The sequence below is a fragment of the Salmo salar genome, chromosome ssa09, assembly GCF_905237065.1.
Source record: "Salmo salar chromosome ssa09, Ssal_v3.1, whole genome shotgun sequence".
Classification (NCBI taxonomy): domain Eukaryota; kingdom Metazoa; phylum Chordata; class Actinopteri; order Salmoniformes; family Salmonidae; genus Salmo; species Salmo salar.
Genome location: NC_059450.1, coordinates 154742660 through 154761030, shown reverse-complemented (window position 1 = coordinate 154761030; position 18371 = coordinate 154742660). Strand labels below are relative to the sequence as shown.

General features: G+C 43.8%; 1 protein-coding gene across 1 annotated transcript in view; it reads left to right on the top strand.

Annotated features, from left to right (window-relative positions):
- The window catches only part of LOC106613357 (small G protein signaling modulator 2), a 145894-nt gene that overhangs the window by 85077 nt on the left and 42446 nt on the right, over positions 1–18371 (top strand). Inside the window, exons 4-8 of the mRNA XM_045724860.1 lie at positions 8748–8921; positions 9253–9320; positions 9981–10129; positions 13360–13494; positions 16634–16758. Coding sequence (XP_045580816.1) covers positions 8748–8921; positions 9253–9320; positions 9981–10129; positions 13360–13494; positions 16634–16758 — 651 coding nt within the window. The remainder of the gene's footprint in view (positions 1–8747; positions 8922–9252; positions 9321–9980; positions 10130–13359; positions 13495–16633; positions 16759–18371) is intronic.

Here is an 18371-nt window from a genome sequence, read left to right as displayed (position 1 = left end):
AGGTGTAGAAACACGGTGGCTAGGAAAAACTCCCTAGAAAGGCCAAAACCTAGGAAGAAACCTAGAGAGGAACCAGGCTCTGAAGCGGTATTGTTTGTAGGCCAGTGACAAACAATAAGACTGGAAGTATCCCCCAGACAGTCTCCCCTCATACCCCCTGAAGTATCCCAGATGCCCCTCTCTGCCTGCGTCTACTGCCCATGTATTCGTTCGAAATGGCACCATATTTCCTATGAGCCCTGGTCAAAAGTATCTCACTGAATAGGGAATAGGGGCCTCATGGGAAGCAGGCCATATTGGTGGCCAGTGTGAGGAGTGTTCCCCATGAGCATACTGTGGAAGTTTTCTGGTACATACCAGTTTGTTTTCATGTTCCTCTCCTTCTTCCTCTCCTTCTTCCTCTCTCCTTCTTCCTCTCCTTCCTCTCCTTCTTCCTCTCCTTCTTCCTCTCCTTCTTCCTCTCTCCTTCTTCCTCTCCTTCTTCCTCTCTGCTTCTTCCTCTCCTTCTTCCTCTCCTTCTTCCTCTCCTTCTTCCTCTCCTTCTTCCTCTCCTTCTTCCTCTCTGCTTCTTCCTCTCCTTCTTCCTCTCCTTCTTCCTCTCTCCTTCTTCCTCTCCTTCTTCCTCTCCTTCTTCCTCTCCTTCTTCCTCTCCTTCTTCCTCTCTCCTTCTTCCTCTCCTTCTTCCTCTCTCCTTCTTCCTCTCTCCTTCTTCCTCTCCTTCTTCCTCTCCTTCTTCTTATGAGACGGTGATGGATCTTGATTCTGTGTAGGAATTGATGGGGGTGCCTTCAAGCCCGACGCTAGATTTTCAATTTCAGAGCACGCACGTCTCGGATGTAAACGCTGTCATCACGGCGGCGTATTCCTCATGTTCATTTGTTTGTCGGAGTAAAATGTGTAAATTGTGTCGTATCAATCTACCTTCATCTCCTGTTGACATTTTAATGAAATTTTGAAATTTTGTGAAGACCTGCGACATCCATGGTTCTAGGATTGGATTGTTGTCTTGGGGGCAGAGAACGCTGCCATGGGAAAATTACACATCTGAAAGGTTCTGGGGTGAGTCTCAAATGGCATTCTATACCCTATATAAGGGCACTAGTCAACAGTAGTGCACTATATATAGGCAATAGGGTGCCATTTGAGACACGGCCGTGGTTTGGCTCTACATACTGTCGTATGACAGACACAATACTAACTAATACAGACAATACTAACTAATACAGACAATACTAACTAATACAGATCTGGTAAACAGACAATACTAACTAATACAGATCTGGTGAACAGACAATACTAACTAATACAGATCTGGTGAACAGACAATACTAACTAATACAGATCTGGTGAACAGACAATACTAACTAATACAGATCTGGTGAACAGACAATACTAACTAATACAGATCTGGTGAACAGACAATACTAACTAATACAGATCTGGTGAACAGACAATACTAACTAATACAGACAATACTAACTAATACAGACAATACTAACTAATACAGACAATACTAACTAATACAGATCTGGTGAACAGACAATACTAACTAATACAGATCTGGTGAACAGACAATACTAACTAATACAGACAATACTAACTAATACAGATCTGGTGAACAGACAATACTAACTAATACAGATCTGGTGAACAGACAATACTAACTAATACAGATCTGGTGAACAGACAATACTAACTAATACAGATCTATACTAACTAATACAGACTAATACAGATCTGGTGAACAGACAATACTAACTAATACAGATCTGGTGAACAGACAATACTAACTAATACAGATCTGGTGAACAGACAATACTAACTAATACAGATCTGGTGAACAGACAATACTAACTAATACAGACAATACTAACTAATACAGATCTGGTGAACAGACAATACTAACTAATACAGATCTGGTGAACAGACAATACTAACTAATACAGACAATACTAACTAATACGAGGGATACATTTATTTCAGTTTGTGTGTGTGAGTGAGTGAGTGAGTGAGTGAGTGAGTGAGTGAACAGTTGAAGTCAGAAGTTAACATACACTTAGGTTGGAGTCATTAAAACTCGTTTTTCAACCACTCCACAAATTTCTTGTTAACAAACTATAGTTTTGGCAAGTCGGCTAGGACATCTACTTTCTGCATGACACAAGTCATTTTTCCAACAATTGTTTACAGACGGATTATTTCACTTATAATTCACTGTATGACAATTCCAGTGGGTCAGAAGTTTACATACACTAAGTTGACTGTGCCTTTAAACAGCTTGGAAAATTCCAGAAAATGATGTCATGGCTTTAGAAGCTTCTGATAGGCTAATTGACATAATTTTAGTCAATTGGATGTGTACCTGTGGATGTATTTCAAGGCCTACCTTCAACTCAGTGCCTCTGCTTGGCATCATGGGAAAATCAAAAGAAATCAGTCAAGACCTCAGAAAAAGATTTGCAGACATCCACAAGTCTGGTTCATCCTTGGGAGCAATTTCCAAACGCCTGAAGGTACCACGTTCATCTGTACAAATAATTGTACGCAAGTATAAACACCATGGGACCACGCAGCCGTCATACCGCTCAGGAAGGAGATGCATTCTGTCTCCTAGAGATGAACGTACTTTGGTGCGAGAAGTGCAAATCAACCTTGTGAAGATGCTGGAGGAAACGGGTACAAAAGTATCTATATCCACAGTAAACGAGTCCTATATCGACATAACCTGAAAGGCCGCTCAGCAAGGAAGAAGCCACTGCTCCAAAACCGCCATAAAAAAGCCAGACTACGGTTTGCAACTGCACATGGGGACAAAGATCGTACTTTTTGGAGAAATGTCCTCTGGTCTGATGAAACAAAAATATAACTGTTTGGCCATAATGACCATCATTATATTTGGAGGGAAAAGGGGGAGGCTTGCAAGCCAAAAGAACACCATCCAAACCGTGAAGAACAGGGGGTGGCAGCATCATGTTGTGGGGGTGCTTTTCTGCAGGAGGGACTGGTGCACTTCACAAAATAGATGACATCATGAGGCAGGAAAATTACGTGGACATATTGAAGCAACATCTCAAGACATCAGTCAGGAAGTTAAAGCTTGGTCTCAAATGGGTCTTCCAAATGGACAATGACCCCAAGCATACTTCCAAAGTTGTTTCAAAATGGCTTAAGGACAACAAAGTCAAGGTATTGGAGTGGCCATCACAAAGCTCTGACCTCAACCCTACAGAGAAGTTGTGGGCAGAACTGAAAAAGCGTGTGTGAGCAAGGAGGCTTACAAACCTGACTCAGTTAGACCAGCTCTGCCAAGAGTTACGGGCCAAAATTCACCCAACTTATTGTGGGAAGCTTGTGGAAGGCTACCCAAAACGTTTGACCCAAGTTAAACAATTTAAAGGCAATGCTACCAAATACTAATTGAGTGTATGTAAACTTCTGACCCACTGGGAATGTGATAAAATAAATAAAAGCTGAAATAAATAATTCTCTATTATTATTCTGACATTTCACATTCTAAAAATAAAGTGGTGATCCTAACTGACCTAAGACAGTGAATTTTTACTAGGATTAAATGTCAGGAATTGTGAGAAAAAAAACGGAGTTTAAATGTATTTGGCTAAGGTGTATATAAACTTCTGACTTCAACTGTATGTGTGTGTGTGTGGGTACATGTGTGAAGGTCCACAAGAAGATCCCTTGGCAGGCTGAAGATGCTGAGGGTGTGTGTGCATCGTGACTGCGGCTGCCAGGTTGAGTGGGAGTAGAGTGGTAATGGGAGGCATGTGGTTGTGTGTGTGTGTGGTGGGGGGGGTGGAGAGACAGAGGTACAGAGCCCTGAGAAGAACAATCAATGCAGCGTTTTGTAGCTGGTACAGCTGATTTAGAGCTAGCTAACACTACCTAGCAAAAATACATACATCGATAAAACATTGTACTTATCGTTATGTCTATAAAATGTCTGCCACAGCTAGCAACATTTATTTTTATAACTTTACACATGTATTTTGTGAGTCCTCCTCTGTAAATGTTATTTGTGGATAAGGAGAGTCTTATTTAATACAAAGCGCATTTGTTTCCACGTTTCCTCTTTTCACCTCTCCTCGATTACCTTTGACCTTTTTCAAAAGAAAGAGAGGACGGAGAAGTAAAACAATTTGCACAGCCTTCCACCTCGTAAAAATAATGCTCCCCCCCCCCCCACATGTTGTTGTGTTACAGCCTGAATTCAAAAATTGAGATTTTAAATAACACCCCATAGTGTAAAAGAGAATTACGTTTTTCGAAATGTTTTCAAGTTAGTGAAAAAATTAAAAGCTGTCAAACTCCTACATAACTTCAGGAGTAAAAATGTATTGAAACCCCTTGATTTATTCCACATTTAGTTGTGTTACAGCCTGAATTCAAAATGGATCAAATATATTTACATTGACATTTTAGTCATTTAGCAGACGCTCTTATCCAGAGCGACTTACAGTATTGAATGCATACATTTCATACATTTTTTTTCCTCGTACTGGATATATATTTTTCTCACCCATCTACACACAATACCCCATAATGACAAAGTGAAAACATGTTTTCAAAAACATAATTTAGATAAGTATTCACACCCCTGAGTCAATACGTGTTAGAATCACCTTTGGCAACAATTACAGTTGTGAGTCTTTCTGGGTAAGCTTTGCACACCTGGATTGTACAATGTTGTTGCTCATTGCTAGACATTATCAAGTCTTGCCGTAGATTTTCAAGACAATTTAAGTCATAACTGTAACTAGGCCACTCAAGAATATTAAATATCTTCTTGGTAAGCAACTCCAGTGTAGATTTGACCTTGTGTTTTAGGTTATTGTCCTGCTGTAAGGTGAACTCATCTCCCAGTGTCTAGGTGGAAAGCAGACTGAACCAGGTTTTCCTCTAGGATTTACCCTGTGCTTAGCTCTATTCCGTTTATTTTTATCCTAAAAAACGACCTTGTCCTTACCGATGACAAACATACCCATAACATGACGCAGCCACAACTATGCTTGAAAATATGGAGAGTGGTACTCAGTGATGTGTTGTGTTGGATTTGCCCCAAACATATCATCATGTATTCAGGACATAAAGTGAATTTATTTTTCCACATTTTTTGCAGTTTTACTTCAGTGCCTTATTGCAAACAGAATGCATGTTTTGGAATATTTGTATTCTGTACAGGCTTCCTTCTTTCCACTCTGTCATTTAGGTTAGTATTGTGCAGTAGTTACAATGTTGTTGATCCATCCTCAGTTTTCTCCTATCACAGCCATTAAACTCTGTAACTGTTTTAAAGTCACCATTGACCTAATGGTGAAATCCCTGAGCGGTTTCCTTCCTCTCCGACAACTGAGTTAGGAAGGACCCCTGTATCTTTGTAGTGATTGGGTGTATTGATACACCATCCAAGGTGTAATTAATAACTTCACCATGCTCAAAGGAATATTCAATGTTTGCTTTGGAATTTTTTACCCATCTACCAATTGACTCAAGGCATTTCATTTTTTATAAATTTTTACACCTTTATTTAACTAGGCAAGTCATTTAAGAACATATTCTTATTTACAATGACGGCCTAGGAACAGTGGGTTTAACTGCCTTGTTCAGGGGCAGAACGGCAAATTTATACATTGTCAGCTCGGGGATTCAATCTAGCAACCTTTCGGTTACTGGCCCAACGCTCTAACCACTAGGCTACCTGCCGCCCCTCCACCTGCCATCGGTATTGTGGGGTATTGTGGGTAGGTCGGTGACATAACATCTCAATCTAATCAATTTAAAATTTAGTCTGTAACACAACAAAAATGTGGAAAAATTGAAGCAGTTTCCTTCTGCAGGTAGACTGCAGGAGACTCTGAAGTAACCTAATCAGATTAAAACATTGTGAGGGAAACGTACACCTATTAAGGCGAGGTGCTGGCTAACGGAGTATCATACCCTGATGAAGACAGCTTGGCTGTGGAAACGTTGGATATTACATTTTTGCATCTGAGCTCCTAGAGTGTGCGGCTCTCCCTTATTTTCTAGTTTTCTACTCCGTTAGCCAGCACCTCGCCTTAATAGGTGTGCGTTTATTTTTCTTCTAGATGGTTGTGTTTATACCACAAATAAAAGGGTGTAATTTGTTTTATTTTTACTGTTTGCGATTCACAAATGTATTATTTTGATTCCCATGATTCGATTCACTGCGATTTAACCGAACCACCAAACTACTACAAAAGGCAAAGCACATCATTCCATTTGTCAAAAAGAATGGTTTAAAAAGACGAGTTTCATATGAATTACTGTAAATGACTCACTATTTATTTTATATTTTTTTACTTAATATTTTGAGAAATGTGAAGAGGGGCATCTGTTATATAGTAAGTTCAATTGGTGTGGCCTAAACCAGACCAATAGGGGAGCTTTTTGAGCTGCGTGTCTCATGTCTTGACTGTGTTTTTTCATGCGCAATGATGCACCTGGCCTCTCCGCTCCACCTGGCCTCTCCGCTTCACCTGGCCTCGCCGCTGCACCTGGCCTCTCCTCTGCACCTGGCCTCTCCGTGCACCTGGACTCTCCGTGCACCTTGCCTTTCTGCTGCACCTGGCCTTTCCGCTGCACCTGGCCTCTCCGCTCCACCTGGCCTCTCCGCTCCACCTGGCCTCTCCGCTCCACCTGGCCTCTCCGCTTCACCTGGCCTCTCCGCTCCACCTGGCCTCTCCGCTCTACCTGGCCTCTCCTCCTCCACCTGGCCTTTCCGCTCCACCTGGCCTCTCCGCTTCACCTGGCCTCTCCGCTTCACCTGGCCTCTCCGCTCCACCTTGCTTTTCTGCTGCACCTGGCCTCTCCGCTCTACCTGGCCTCTCCGTCTCACCTGGCCTCTGCGCTTCACCTGTCCACCTGGCCTCTCCGCTTCACCTGTCCACCTGGACTCTCCGTGCACCTTGCCTTTCTGCTGCACCTGGCCTCTCCGCTCTACCTGGCCTCTCCGCCCCACCTGGCCTCTCCGCCCCACCTGGCCTCTCTGCTGCCTATCAGCTCTTCCTCTATGTTGATTCATATAGAAAATTGGTGCAGATGTGAAAGATTATATGTATGGTATGACTGCTAGTTAGCCTATTGCAGATGTGGACAAACCTACCACTACTGTCACTATGACTAGAGGGAAGGATAGAGTTGACTGTATAGTTAGCGGGCAGAAAAGCGACTGCGTAAGGGAAGTACTAAAACACCTTTTAAGGGGAGGAGCATGCAGGGAGATGAGGACATGTTGCTATGTGGAAGAAATGAAATAGTAACACCTGCAAAAATGTGGAATGTAAACCACGGAAACATACACTACCATCCCCTGTGCCCAATTAAAAACATCACACAAACCTCACCAAAGCAACAAAAAAACTAAAAAAATTTTTGGACCAGTAAATGTACAACGGTCCCTTAGTAAAAACCAATTAAGAATCTCCCATTGGACCAGTAAATGTAAAACGGTCCCTTAGTAAAAACCAATTAAGAATCTCCCATTGGACCAGTAAATGTACAACGGTCCCTTAGTAAAAACCAATTAAGAATCTCCCATTGGACCAGTAAATGTACAACGGTCCCTTAGTAAAAACCAATTAAGAATCTCCCATTGGACCAGTAAATGTACAACGGTCCCTTAGTAAAAACCAATTAAGAATCTCCCATTGGACCAGTAAATGTACAACGGTCCCTTAGTAAAAACCAATTAAGAATCTCCCATTGGACCAGTAAATGTACAACGGTCCCTTAGTAAAAACCAATTAAGAATCTCCCATTGGACCAGTAAATGTACAACGGTCCCTTAGTAAAAACCAATTAAGAATCTCCCATTGGACCAGTAAATGTACAACGGTCCCTTAGTAAAAACCAATTAAGAATCTCCCATTGGACCAGTAAATGTACAACGGTCCCATAGTAAAAACCAATTAAGAATCTCCCATTGGACCAGTAAATGTACAACGGTCCCTTAGTAAAAACCAATTAAGAATCTCCCATTGGACCAGTAAATGTACAACGGTCCCTTAGTAAAAACCAATTAAGAATCTCCCATTGGACCAGTAAATGTACAACGGTCCCTTAGTAAAAACCAATTAAGAATCTCCCATTGAATCCCAAGCGGACCTCTTGACTGTATGGTATGCTGCCCCCTCTTGGTGACAACTACAACTTCACCTGTTAAACAGGTGTCTTTCTGTAGAGTCCCAAATCCACCCATAGCCACTCGCCCTACCCATTATGTACTGTATAGGTGACAAGGTGGAGACCGTACCATAGCCATTATACCTATCCTACCCCTTTTTAATGGAGTCAAGTACATACATACTGTAGTTTACTCTTCAAAACCAAGAGGGAGACACACAACAAGACAATTACTCAGCTCAGAGATAGCATACAGTCTACTCTACAGTAGGGTTGCAGAGGATTTCCTGCTTATTCCCTCCTAATTCCTTTAATCTTCCAACTGGGATTTCTGGAATCCCAACCTACAGCAACACCAGTCTTACCTGAGATCATCTGCCTAAGCCTAACCCTGACCCCGAACCCTAACCCCGAACCCTAAGCCCTACCTCAAACCCTAACCCCTACCTCGAACCCTAACCTTAACTCAAACCCCAAACCCTAACCCCTACTCCGAACCCTAACACTAACCTTAACTCAAACCCCTACCCCTAACACCTACCTCGAACCCTAACCCTGTTATTTACTGACCTTTGCCCTTCGCCCCCTAGAACCCAGAGGACCCAGAGTGTGGGTCAGGAGCCCCTGAAGAGGCAGGGGTCGTCGTCTGCAGGTCGCGGCCCCCAGCCCCTCTCCACTCAGGCCATCAAGCACATCTGGGTACGCACCGCCCTCTTCGAGAAGGTCCTGGACCAGGTCGTACAGTACATCGTGGATAACTCCAGGTAAAAAAAAAAAAGGCAACTTACATTGCATTGTATGCAAAGAGCAAGATCTTGTCAATGTCTGTTCCAGTCAATTTAATTAGCTTTCTCCCTGTTGCTTTTGTTCTGCACACTACATTTCTGCCGCTCCTGAATTTTCAGACTCCCTAATTTCATTCCCTCCTTTGTCTTTCATTAGGCCTAATGGAGTCATTCGAGTGTTGTTTTTCATTGTTTGACTCAATGCTCTTTTGTTGTTTCTCTACATTGCGTGTGTGTGTGTGTGTGTGTGTGTGTGTGTGTGTGTGTGTGTGTGTGTGTGTGTGTGTGTGTGTGCATGTTGTCTCTACAGTAAGTACTATGAGAGGGAGGCTCTGATGCATGACTCAGTGTTTGGACCCATCCTGGCATGTCTACTGGGTAAGTTGGCCCTAAGAGCTGTTATAATGCTACATTGGGTTGTTATAACACCCTTGTGGACTGTTAAAATGCTACATTGGGTTTTTATAATGTCCCTATGGACTGATATAATGCTACATTGCATTGTTATAATGTCCCTACGGACTGTTATAATGCTATATTGGGTTTTTATAATGTCCCTATGGACTGCTATAATGCTACATTGCATTGTTATAATGACCCTACGGACTGTTAAAATGCTACATTGGATTGTTGTAATGTCTCTATGGACTGCTGTTATAATGCTACATTGGGTTGTTATAATGTCTCTATGGACTGTTATACATCTACGTTGCATTGTTATAAGTCCCTACGGACTGTTACGTTTCTACGGACTGTTATAATGCTACATTGGGTTGTTATGTCTCTACGGACTGATATAATGCTACATTAGGTAGTTATGTCTTTACGGCCTGTTATAATCCTACATTGGGTTGTTATAATGTCTCTATGGACTGATATAATGCTACATTACATTGTTATAATATCCCTACGGACTGTTATAATGCTACATACAGTAGATACTCTTTTTGCTTATATTTACTCTCTCTCTCCCTCATTCTCACCCTATTTTACCCCCTCTTTAATCCCCCCTCCCTCTCTCCCCCCTTCCTCCTCCAGTGGGTCCCTGTGCTCTGGAGTACACTAAGCTGAAAACGTCCGACCACATCTGGACGGACCCGTCGGCCAACGAGTTGGTCCAGCGCCACCGGATCCACGGGGCCCACCGGGGCCAGGACGCTTCCCCCAGCAGGAGGCCCGCTCTGGGGGTGAGAGACACTGGGTCCCTGGGGGCCTGAGGAATGCATGGGGCTTTTACTGGAGCAGTAGGTCAATACAGTACAATACATTCCGTAAGGATTCAATGAGCAGCTATGGCAATACTAATTTCCTTTATACATTTGAAGTCAGAAGTTTACATACACTTAGGTTGTAGTCATTAAAACTTGTTTTTCAACTACTACACACATTTCTTGTTAACAAACTATAGTTTTGGCAAGTCGGTTAGGACATCTACTTTGTGCATGATACAAGTCATTTTTCCAACAATTGTTTACAGACAGGCTAACTGACATAATTTGAGTCAATTGGAGGTGTACCTGTGGATGTATTTCAAGGTCAACCTTCCAACTCAGTGCCTCTTTGCTTGACATTTGGGGAAATCAAAAGAAATCAGCCAAGACCTCCACGAGTCTGGTTCATCTTTGGGAGGAATTTCCAAATGCCTGAAGGTACCACGTTCATCTGTACAAACAGTACAAGCAAGTATAAACACCATGGGACCACGCAGCCGTCATACCACTCAGGAAGGAGACGCGTTCTGTCTCCTAGAGATGAACGTACTTTGGTGCGAAAAGTGCAAATCAATCCCAGAACAACAGCAAAGGACCTTGTGAAGATGCTGGAGGAAACCGGTACAAAAGTATCTATATCCACAGTAAAACGAGTCCTATATCGACATAACCTGAAAGGCCGCTCGCAAGGAAGAAGCCATTGCTCCAAAACCGCCATAAAAAAAGCCAGACTACGGTTTGCAACTGCACATGGGGACAAAGATCGTACTTTTTGGAGAAATGTCCTCTGGTCTGATGAAACAAAAATAAAACTGTTCGGACATAATGACCATCTTTATGTTAGGAGGAAAAAGGGGGAGGCTTGCAAGCCGAAGAACACCATCCCAACCGTGAAGCACGGGGGAGGCAGCATCATTTTTAGGAGTGCTTTGCTGCAGGAGGGACTGGTGCACTTCACAAAATAGATGGCATCATGAGGCAGGAACATTTTGTGGATATATTGAAGCAACATCTCGACATCAGTCAGGAAGTTAAAGCTTGGTCGCAACTGGGTCTTCCATATGGACAATGACCCCAAGCATACTTCCAAAGTTGTGGCAAAATGGCTTAAGGACAACAAAGTCAAAGTATTGGAGTGGCCATCACAAAGCCCTGACCTCAATCCTATAGAACATTTGTGGGCAGAACTGAAAAAGCCTGTGCGAGCAAGGAGGCCTACAAACCTGACTCAGTTACACCAGCTCTGTCAGGAGGAATGGGCCAAAATTCACCCAACTTATTGTGGGAAGCTTGTGGAAGGCTACCCAAAACGTTTGACCCAAGTTAAACAATTAAAAGGCAATGCTACCAAATACTAATTGAGTGTATGTAAACTTCTGACCCACTGGGAATGTGATGAAAGAAATAAAAGCTGAAATAAATCATTCTCTCTACTATTATTCTGACATTTCACATTCTTAAAATAAAGTGGTGATCCTAACTGACCTAAGACAGGGAATATTTACTAGGATTAAATGTCAGGAATTGTGAAAAAAAACCTGAGTTTAAATGTATTTGGCTAAGGTGTATATAAACTTCTGACTTCAACTGTATTTAGCCAGGATAGTTGACTTAGTAACAATTGTTTTCCAAGGAGTCCTGGGAGTAGTTTCTCAGAAGGGCACAGACCCTTGTAGTTAGACAATAGGGCTAAGTAACTACAATGTTATTGGTTAAAATCCCCGATGGGTAAAGGACCCAGTCAGTTTCAATCATGGTCGCATTGCCTGCAACCCTAATGGCACCCTATTCCCTATATATAGTGCACTACTTTTGACCAGAGCCCTATGGCACCCTATTCCCTATATATAGTGCACTACTTTTGACCAGAGCCCTATGGCACCCTATTCCCTATATATAGTGCACTACTTTTGACCAGAGCCCTATGGCACCCTATTCCCTATATATAGTGCACTACTTTTGACCAGAGCCCTATGGCACCCTATTCCCTATATATAGTGCACTACTTTTGACCAGAGCCCTATGGCACCCTATTCCCTATATATAGTGCACTACTTTTGACCTGTTAAAGGTCCACAAAGCATACAGTTTGCCTGGGTTGATCACAAGATGCAACAAACAGTCAAACTGGACCATTTTATCTCCATCTCTACATTCAAAGACAATCATGGACACTCTTTTACTGACACTTGTGGCTGCTTCGCGTGATGTGTTTTATCTGCCATTTTGTCCTTTGTGCCAAACAATTTTTGTTCCATGTTTGTGCTGCTACTATGTTGTGTTGTTGTTGTGTTGGTGTTGTGTTGCTGTCATGTTGTGTTGCTGTTGTGTTGTTGTTGTGTTGCTGTTGTGTTGTTGTTGTGTTGCTCTCATATTGTGTTGCTGTCATGTTGTGTTGTTGTGTTGCTGTCATGTTGTGTTGTTGCTGTCATGTTGAGTTGCTGTCATGTTCAGTTGCTGTCATGTTGTGTTGCAGTCATGTTGTGTTGCTGTCATGTTGAGTTGCTGTCATGTTGTGTTGCTGTCATGTTGAGTTGCTGTCATGTTGTGTCGCTGCCACGTTGTGTTGTTGCCATGTTGTGTTGCTACCATGCTGTGTTGTCATGTGTTGCTACCATATTGTGTTGTTGCCATGTTGTGTTGCTACCATGCTGTGTTGTCATGTGTTGTTGCCATATTGTGTTGTTGCCATGTTGTGTTGCTACCATGCTGTGTTGCCATATTGTGTTGTTGCCATGTTGTGTTGCTACCATGCTGTGTTATCATGTGTTGTTGCCATATTGTGTTGTTGCCATGTTGTGTTGCTACCATGCTGTGTTGCCATATTGTGTTGTTGCCATGTTGTGTTGCTACCATGCTGTGTTGTCATGTGTTGCTACCATATTGTGTTGTTGCCATGTTGTGTTGCTACCATGTTGTGTTGTCATGTGTTGTTGCCATGTTGTGTTGTCTTAGGTCTCTCTATGTAGTGTTGTGGTGTCTCTTTTCTCGTGATGTGTGTTTAATCCCCCGTCCCTGCAGTAAGCCTTTAGCCTCTTGCTAGGACGTCATTGTAAATAAGAATTAGTTGTTAATTGACTTGCCTGGTTAAATAATGGTTAAATAAATAAAATAAAAAATGGAGGGGTAATCAGTCAGGATCTGAGTCACGTCCTTACACAATCAATACTCAATAACATAGACCTTTCTCATGGCCTGTTTCCCAGATCCGGAAGAGACAGTCCAGCGTCAGCATGTCCGAGGATAAGTTTGCGGCGTCTGCACGGGAATACGTGGAATCTCTTCACCAGAACTCCCGTACTCACCTGCTCTACGGCAAAAACAACGTCCTGGTTCAACCGGTAAGACCTAAGAGTTTTAATACTGTAACATGTAGTAGTGTTCCTCTCTAGGTTTCTTCCTAGGTTCCTGCCTTCTAGGCAGTTCAAAACCCCTCAGAGCCTGGTTCCTCTCTAGGTTTCTTCCTAGGTTCCTGGGAGTTTTTCCTAGCCACTGTGCTTTTGCTTCTGCTTTGCTTGCTCTTTGGGGTTATAGGCTGAGTGTCTGTAAAACACTTTGTGACATCTGCTGATGTAAAAATGGCTTTTATAAAATACATTTTGATTGATTAATTAATTGAACTCAGGGATGGTCAGTAAGGCTTTGGGGTAGTTAGAAAATAAACCCTGAGAAAGTTGCTTCCTATATAATCCAGTCTGTTTGTCTGCTCCCCTTAATGATCCAGTCTGTCTGTTTCCTATATGATCCAGTCTGTTTTGTCTGCTCCCCTTAATGATCCAGTCTGTTTGTCTGCTCCCCTTAATGATCCAGTCTGTTTGTCTGCTCCCCTTAACGATCCAGTCTGTTTGTCTGCTCCCCTTATCGATCCAGTCTGTTTGTCTGCTCCCCTTAACAATCCAGTCTGTTTGTCTGCTTCCTCTACAAACAGACTGGATCATATAGGGAGCAGACAAACAGACTGGATCAGTGTCCTTGTGTGATCACGCTCTCTGTAGCCGATGTGAGTAAGACCTTTAAACAGGTCAACATTCAAAAGGCCGCAGGGCCAGACAGTTACCAGGACGTGTACTCAGTGCATGCGCGGACCAACTGGCAAGTGTCTTCGCTGACATTTTCAACCTCTCCCTGACCGTGTCTATAATACCTACATGTTTCAAGCAGACCACCATAGTCCCTGTGCCCAAGAACACCAAAGTAACCTGCCTAAATGACTACCGACCCGTAGCGCTCACATCTGTAGCCATGAAGTGCTTTGAAAGGCTGGTCATGGCTCACATCAACACCATCATCCCAGACATCATCATCCCAGACACTGCCCTCTCCCACCTGGACAAGAGGACACCTATGTGAGAATGCTGTTCATTGACCACAGCTCAGCGTTCAACACCATAGCGCCCTCCAAGCTCATCATTAAGCTAAGAACTCAGGGACTGAACACCTCCCTCTGCAACTGGATCCTGGACTTCCTGACGGGTCGCCCCCAGGTGGTGAGGGTAGGCAACAAGACATCCGCCATGCTGACCATCAAGATGGAGTCCCCTCCTGTACTCCCTGTTCACACACGACTGCGTGACTGCACACGACACCATCATTATGTTTGCCAATGACATGACAGTGGTAGGCCTGATCACCCACGACGATGAGACAGCCTATAGGGAAGAGGTCAGTGACCTGGCAGTGTGGTGCCATGACAACAACTTCTCCCTCAACGTCAACAAGACAAAAGAGCTGATCGTGGACTACAGGAAACTGAGGGTCGAGCACGCCCCCATCCATAATCGACTGGGCTGTAGTGGAGCGGGTCGAGAGCGTCAAGTTCCTCAGTGTCCACATCACTAAGGAATGAACATGGTCCACACACACCAACACAGTCTTGAAGAATGCACAAAAAACACATTCTTTCCCCTCAGGAGGCTGAAAAGGTTTGGCATGGGGCCCTTAGATCCTCAAAAGTTCTACAGCTGCACCATCGAGAGCATCTTGGCTGGCTGCATCACTGCTTGGTATGGCAATTGCTTGGCATCCGACCGCAAGTCGCTACAGAGGGTGGGTGGTGCGGACCTCTCAGTACATCACTGGGGCCGAGCTCCCTGCAATCAGAAGGCCCATAAAATTGTCCAGCCCCCTCTCAGATTTTCAATACTCCAGCCCCCTCTCCCGTTTTCAATACTCCAGCCCCCTCTCCCGTTTTCAATACTCCGGCCCCCTCTCCCGTTTTCAAAACTCCAGCCCCCTGTCCCGTTTTCAACACTCCAGCCCCCTCTCCCGTTTTTAACACTCCGGCCCCCTCTCCCGTTTTCAATACTCCAGCCCCCTGTCCCGTTTTCAATACTCCAGCCCCCTCTCCCGTTTTCAATACTCCAGCCCCCTCTCCCGTTTTCAATACTCCAGCCACCTCTCCCGTTTTCAATACTCCGGCCCCCTCTCCCGTTTTCAATACTCCGGCCCCCTCTCCCGTTTTCAACACTCCAGCCCCCTCTCCCGTTTTCAATACTCCAGCCCCCTCTCCCGTTTTCAATACTCCGGCCCCCTCTCCCGTTTTCAATACTCCGGCCCCCTGTCCCGTTTTCAATATTCCAGCCCCCTCTCCCGTTTTCAACACTCCAGCCCCCTGTCCCGTTTTCAACACTCCAGTACCCTCCCATTGTGAGGATAACGACACTGAGCCTTTTTCAACAAAAACAATAAGAGATTGGAGAACACGTTGAGAGGGGATCTTAGACCATTCCTCCATACAGAATCTTTCCAGATCCTTGATATCCTTCATCTGTTCTAATGGACTGCCCTCTTCAATTCAAAACACAGGCTTTTAATGGGAGTTCAAGTCCGGAGACTGAGGTGGCAATTAAGAAATGTTTTGTGGTCAATTAATCATTTCTTTATAGATTTTGATTACATTTACATTTTAGTCATTTAGCAGACGCTCTTATCCAGAGCGACTTACAGCAGTGAATGCACACATTTTTTTTTTTTTTTTTGTACTGGCCCCCCCGTGGGAATCGAACCCACAACCCTGGCGTTGCACACACCATGCTGGCGTTGCAAACACCATGCTCTACCAACTGAGCCACAGGGAACTGAGCCATTAGTGCTTGGGGTTAGTTGTATTGCTGGAAGATCCACTTGAGGCCTATGTGTCAGCCTCCTGGCAGAGTCGACCAGGTTTTGGGCTAAAATGTCCTGTTACTGGGTAAAGTTCATGATGCCATTGATCTTAACAAGGTCCCTAGGACCAATAGAAAGTAAATAGCCCCATAACATCACAGATCCACCACCACTGGTGGGCGTGGCCAGAGCTCTATTTGCATTGGCACATATTCTACCGTAGGTATGAGGTACTTTTCTACCTACGCTTCTGTTCATCAACAACAAAACCCAACACTGGTGGGCGTGGCGAGAGCTCTATTTTCATTGGCACTTGGGATACCGGTTATGGTCAGATGACAGGAAAATAAAGCTCTTTGCCCCTCCCCCATATAGAAGAAAGACATGGAGGTGCTGCGGGGGTACCTGTCCCTTCACCAGGCAGGGGACAACCTCACCCTGAAGTGGACCCCTAACCAGCTCATCAACGGCACCCTGGGGGACTGTGACCTGGAGAAGAGGTAGGTACAGGCCTGCAGGACATAGACGTGAAGTACTGTATGTAGAAACATATTAGGCCATTTTGAGCCTGTAATCGAACCCACAAATGCTGATGCTCCAGATACTCAACTAGTCTAAAGAAGGCCAGTTTTATTGCTTCTTTAATCAGGACAACAGTTTTCAGCTGTGCTAACATAATTGCAAAATGTTTTCTAATGATCAATTAGCCTTTTAAAATTATAAACTTAGCTAACACAACGTGCCATTGGAACACAGGAGTGATGATTGCTGATAATTGGCCTATGTACGCCTATGTAGATATTCCATAAAGAATCAGCCGTTTCCAGCTACAATAGTCATTTACAACATTAACAATGTCTACACTGTATTTCTGATCAATTTGATGTTATTTTAATGGACAAAAAAAAAGTGCTTTTCTTTCAAAAACCAGGACATTTCTAAGTGACCCCAAACTTTTCAATGGTAGTGTACATGTAACGTAATAAACTCAGTAATACTATTACAGGGAATAGTAATATAAACTACTACTAATAGTAGCAGTAAACACTCATATCTCAGCCATAACAACAATTACCACGACACACTTTGACCGACGTAAACCCACCTCTGATCTGCACTGGAAGGCAACAGCAGTCACGACTGAGTCCTATTTTTAGGGATGCAAGAAGCATGCATCGGGCCTGGCCAGCCAGTGCAGAACCAGCTAGAGGTTCTTTAGCCAATCAGAGAGTGCATGATCAGCTCATGTTCAGAGTGTGGGTGCCGAGAGGTCACCAGCTGATTGGCTGATCAAGATCGATATCCCCTCAGGTGAGGAGAGCTAGACTAAGTGGCGCCAGCCGGACATAAACAAATGTACACACAAACAAGTACAAATGTGAATAAATGTCCTGCAGCAAGCTCAGCAGGGGAATTCTCATTCTACTATATACTAACCCTGGGGGACTGTGATCCAGTCCCAAATCGCACTCTATTCCCTATGTAGTGCACTACTTTTGACCAGAGCCCTCCAAAGTAGTGCACTATAAAGGGTACACAGGGTACCATTTGGAACACAATCCATATTCATATGCTTGCTGTTTATACATCATTGTGTATAACCTGTAACCCCCTCAACCCCCTAATCGCCCCAACGCCCCACCAATACACCCTGGAAGAAGATCTAACCCATGTCTAAATGTATTGGTTGATTAGTTGGCCTTTTCATAAAATGGCACAATCATTTAATTCACTCACTTCTCACTCTCTCTCTCTCTCTCTCTCTCTCTCTTTGTTTTCTCTCTCTCTCTCTCTCTCTCTCTGTCTCTCTGTCTCTCTCTCTGTCTCTCTATCTGTCTCTCTCTCTGTTTTCTCTCTCTCTCTCTGTCTCTCTCTCTGTCTCTTTCTCTCTCTCTCTATCTGTCTCTCTCTCTCTCTCTCTGTTTTCTCTCTCTCTCTCTGTCTCTGTATCTGTCTCTCTCTCTCTGTTTTCTCTCTCTGTCTCTCTCTCTCTGTCTCTCTATCTGTCTCTCTATCTGTCTCTCTCTCTCTGTCTCTCTCTCTGTCTCGCTCTCTCTGTCTCTCTCTCTGTCTCTCTCTCTGTCTCTCTCTCTGTCTCGCTCTCTATCTGTCT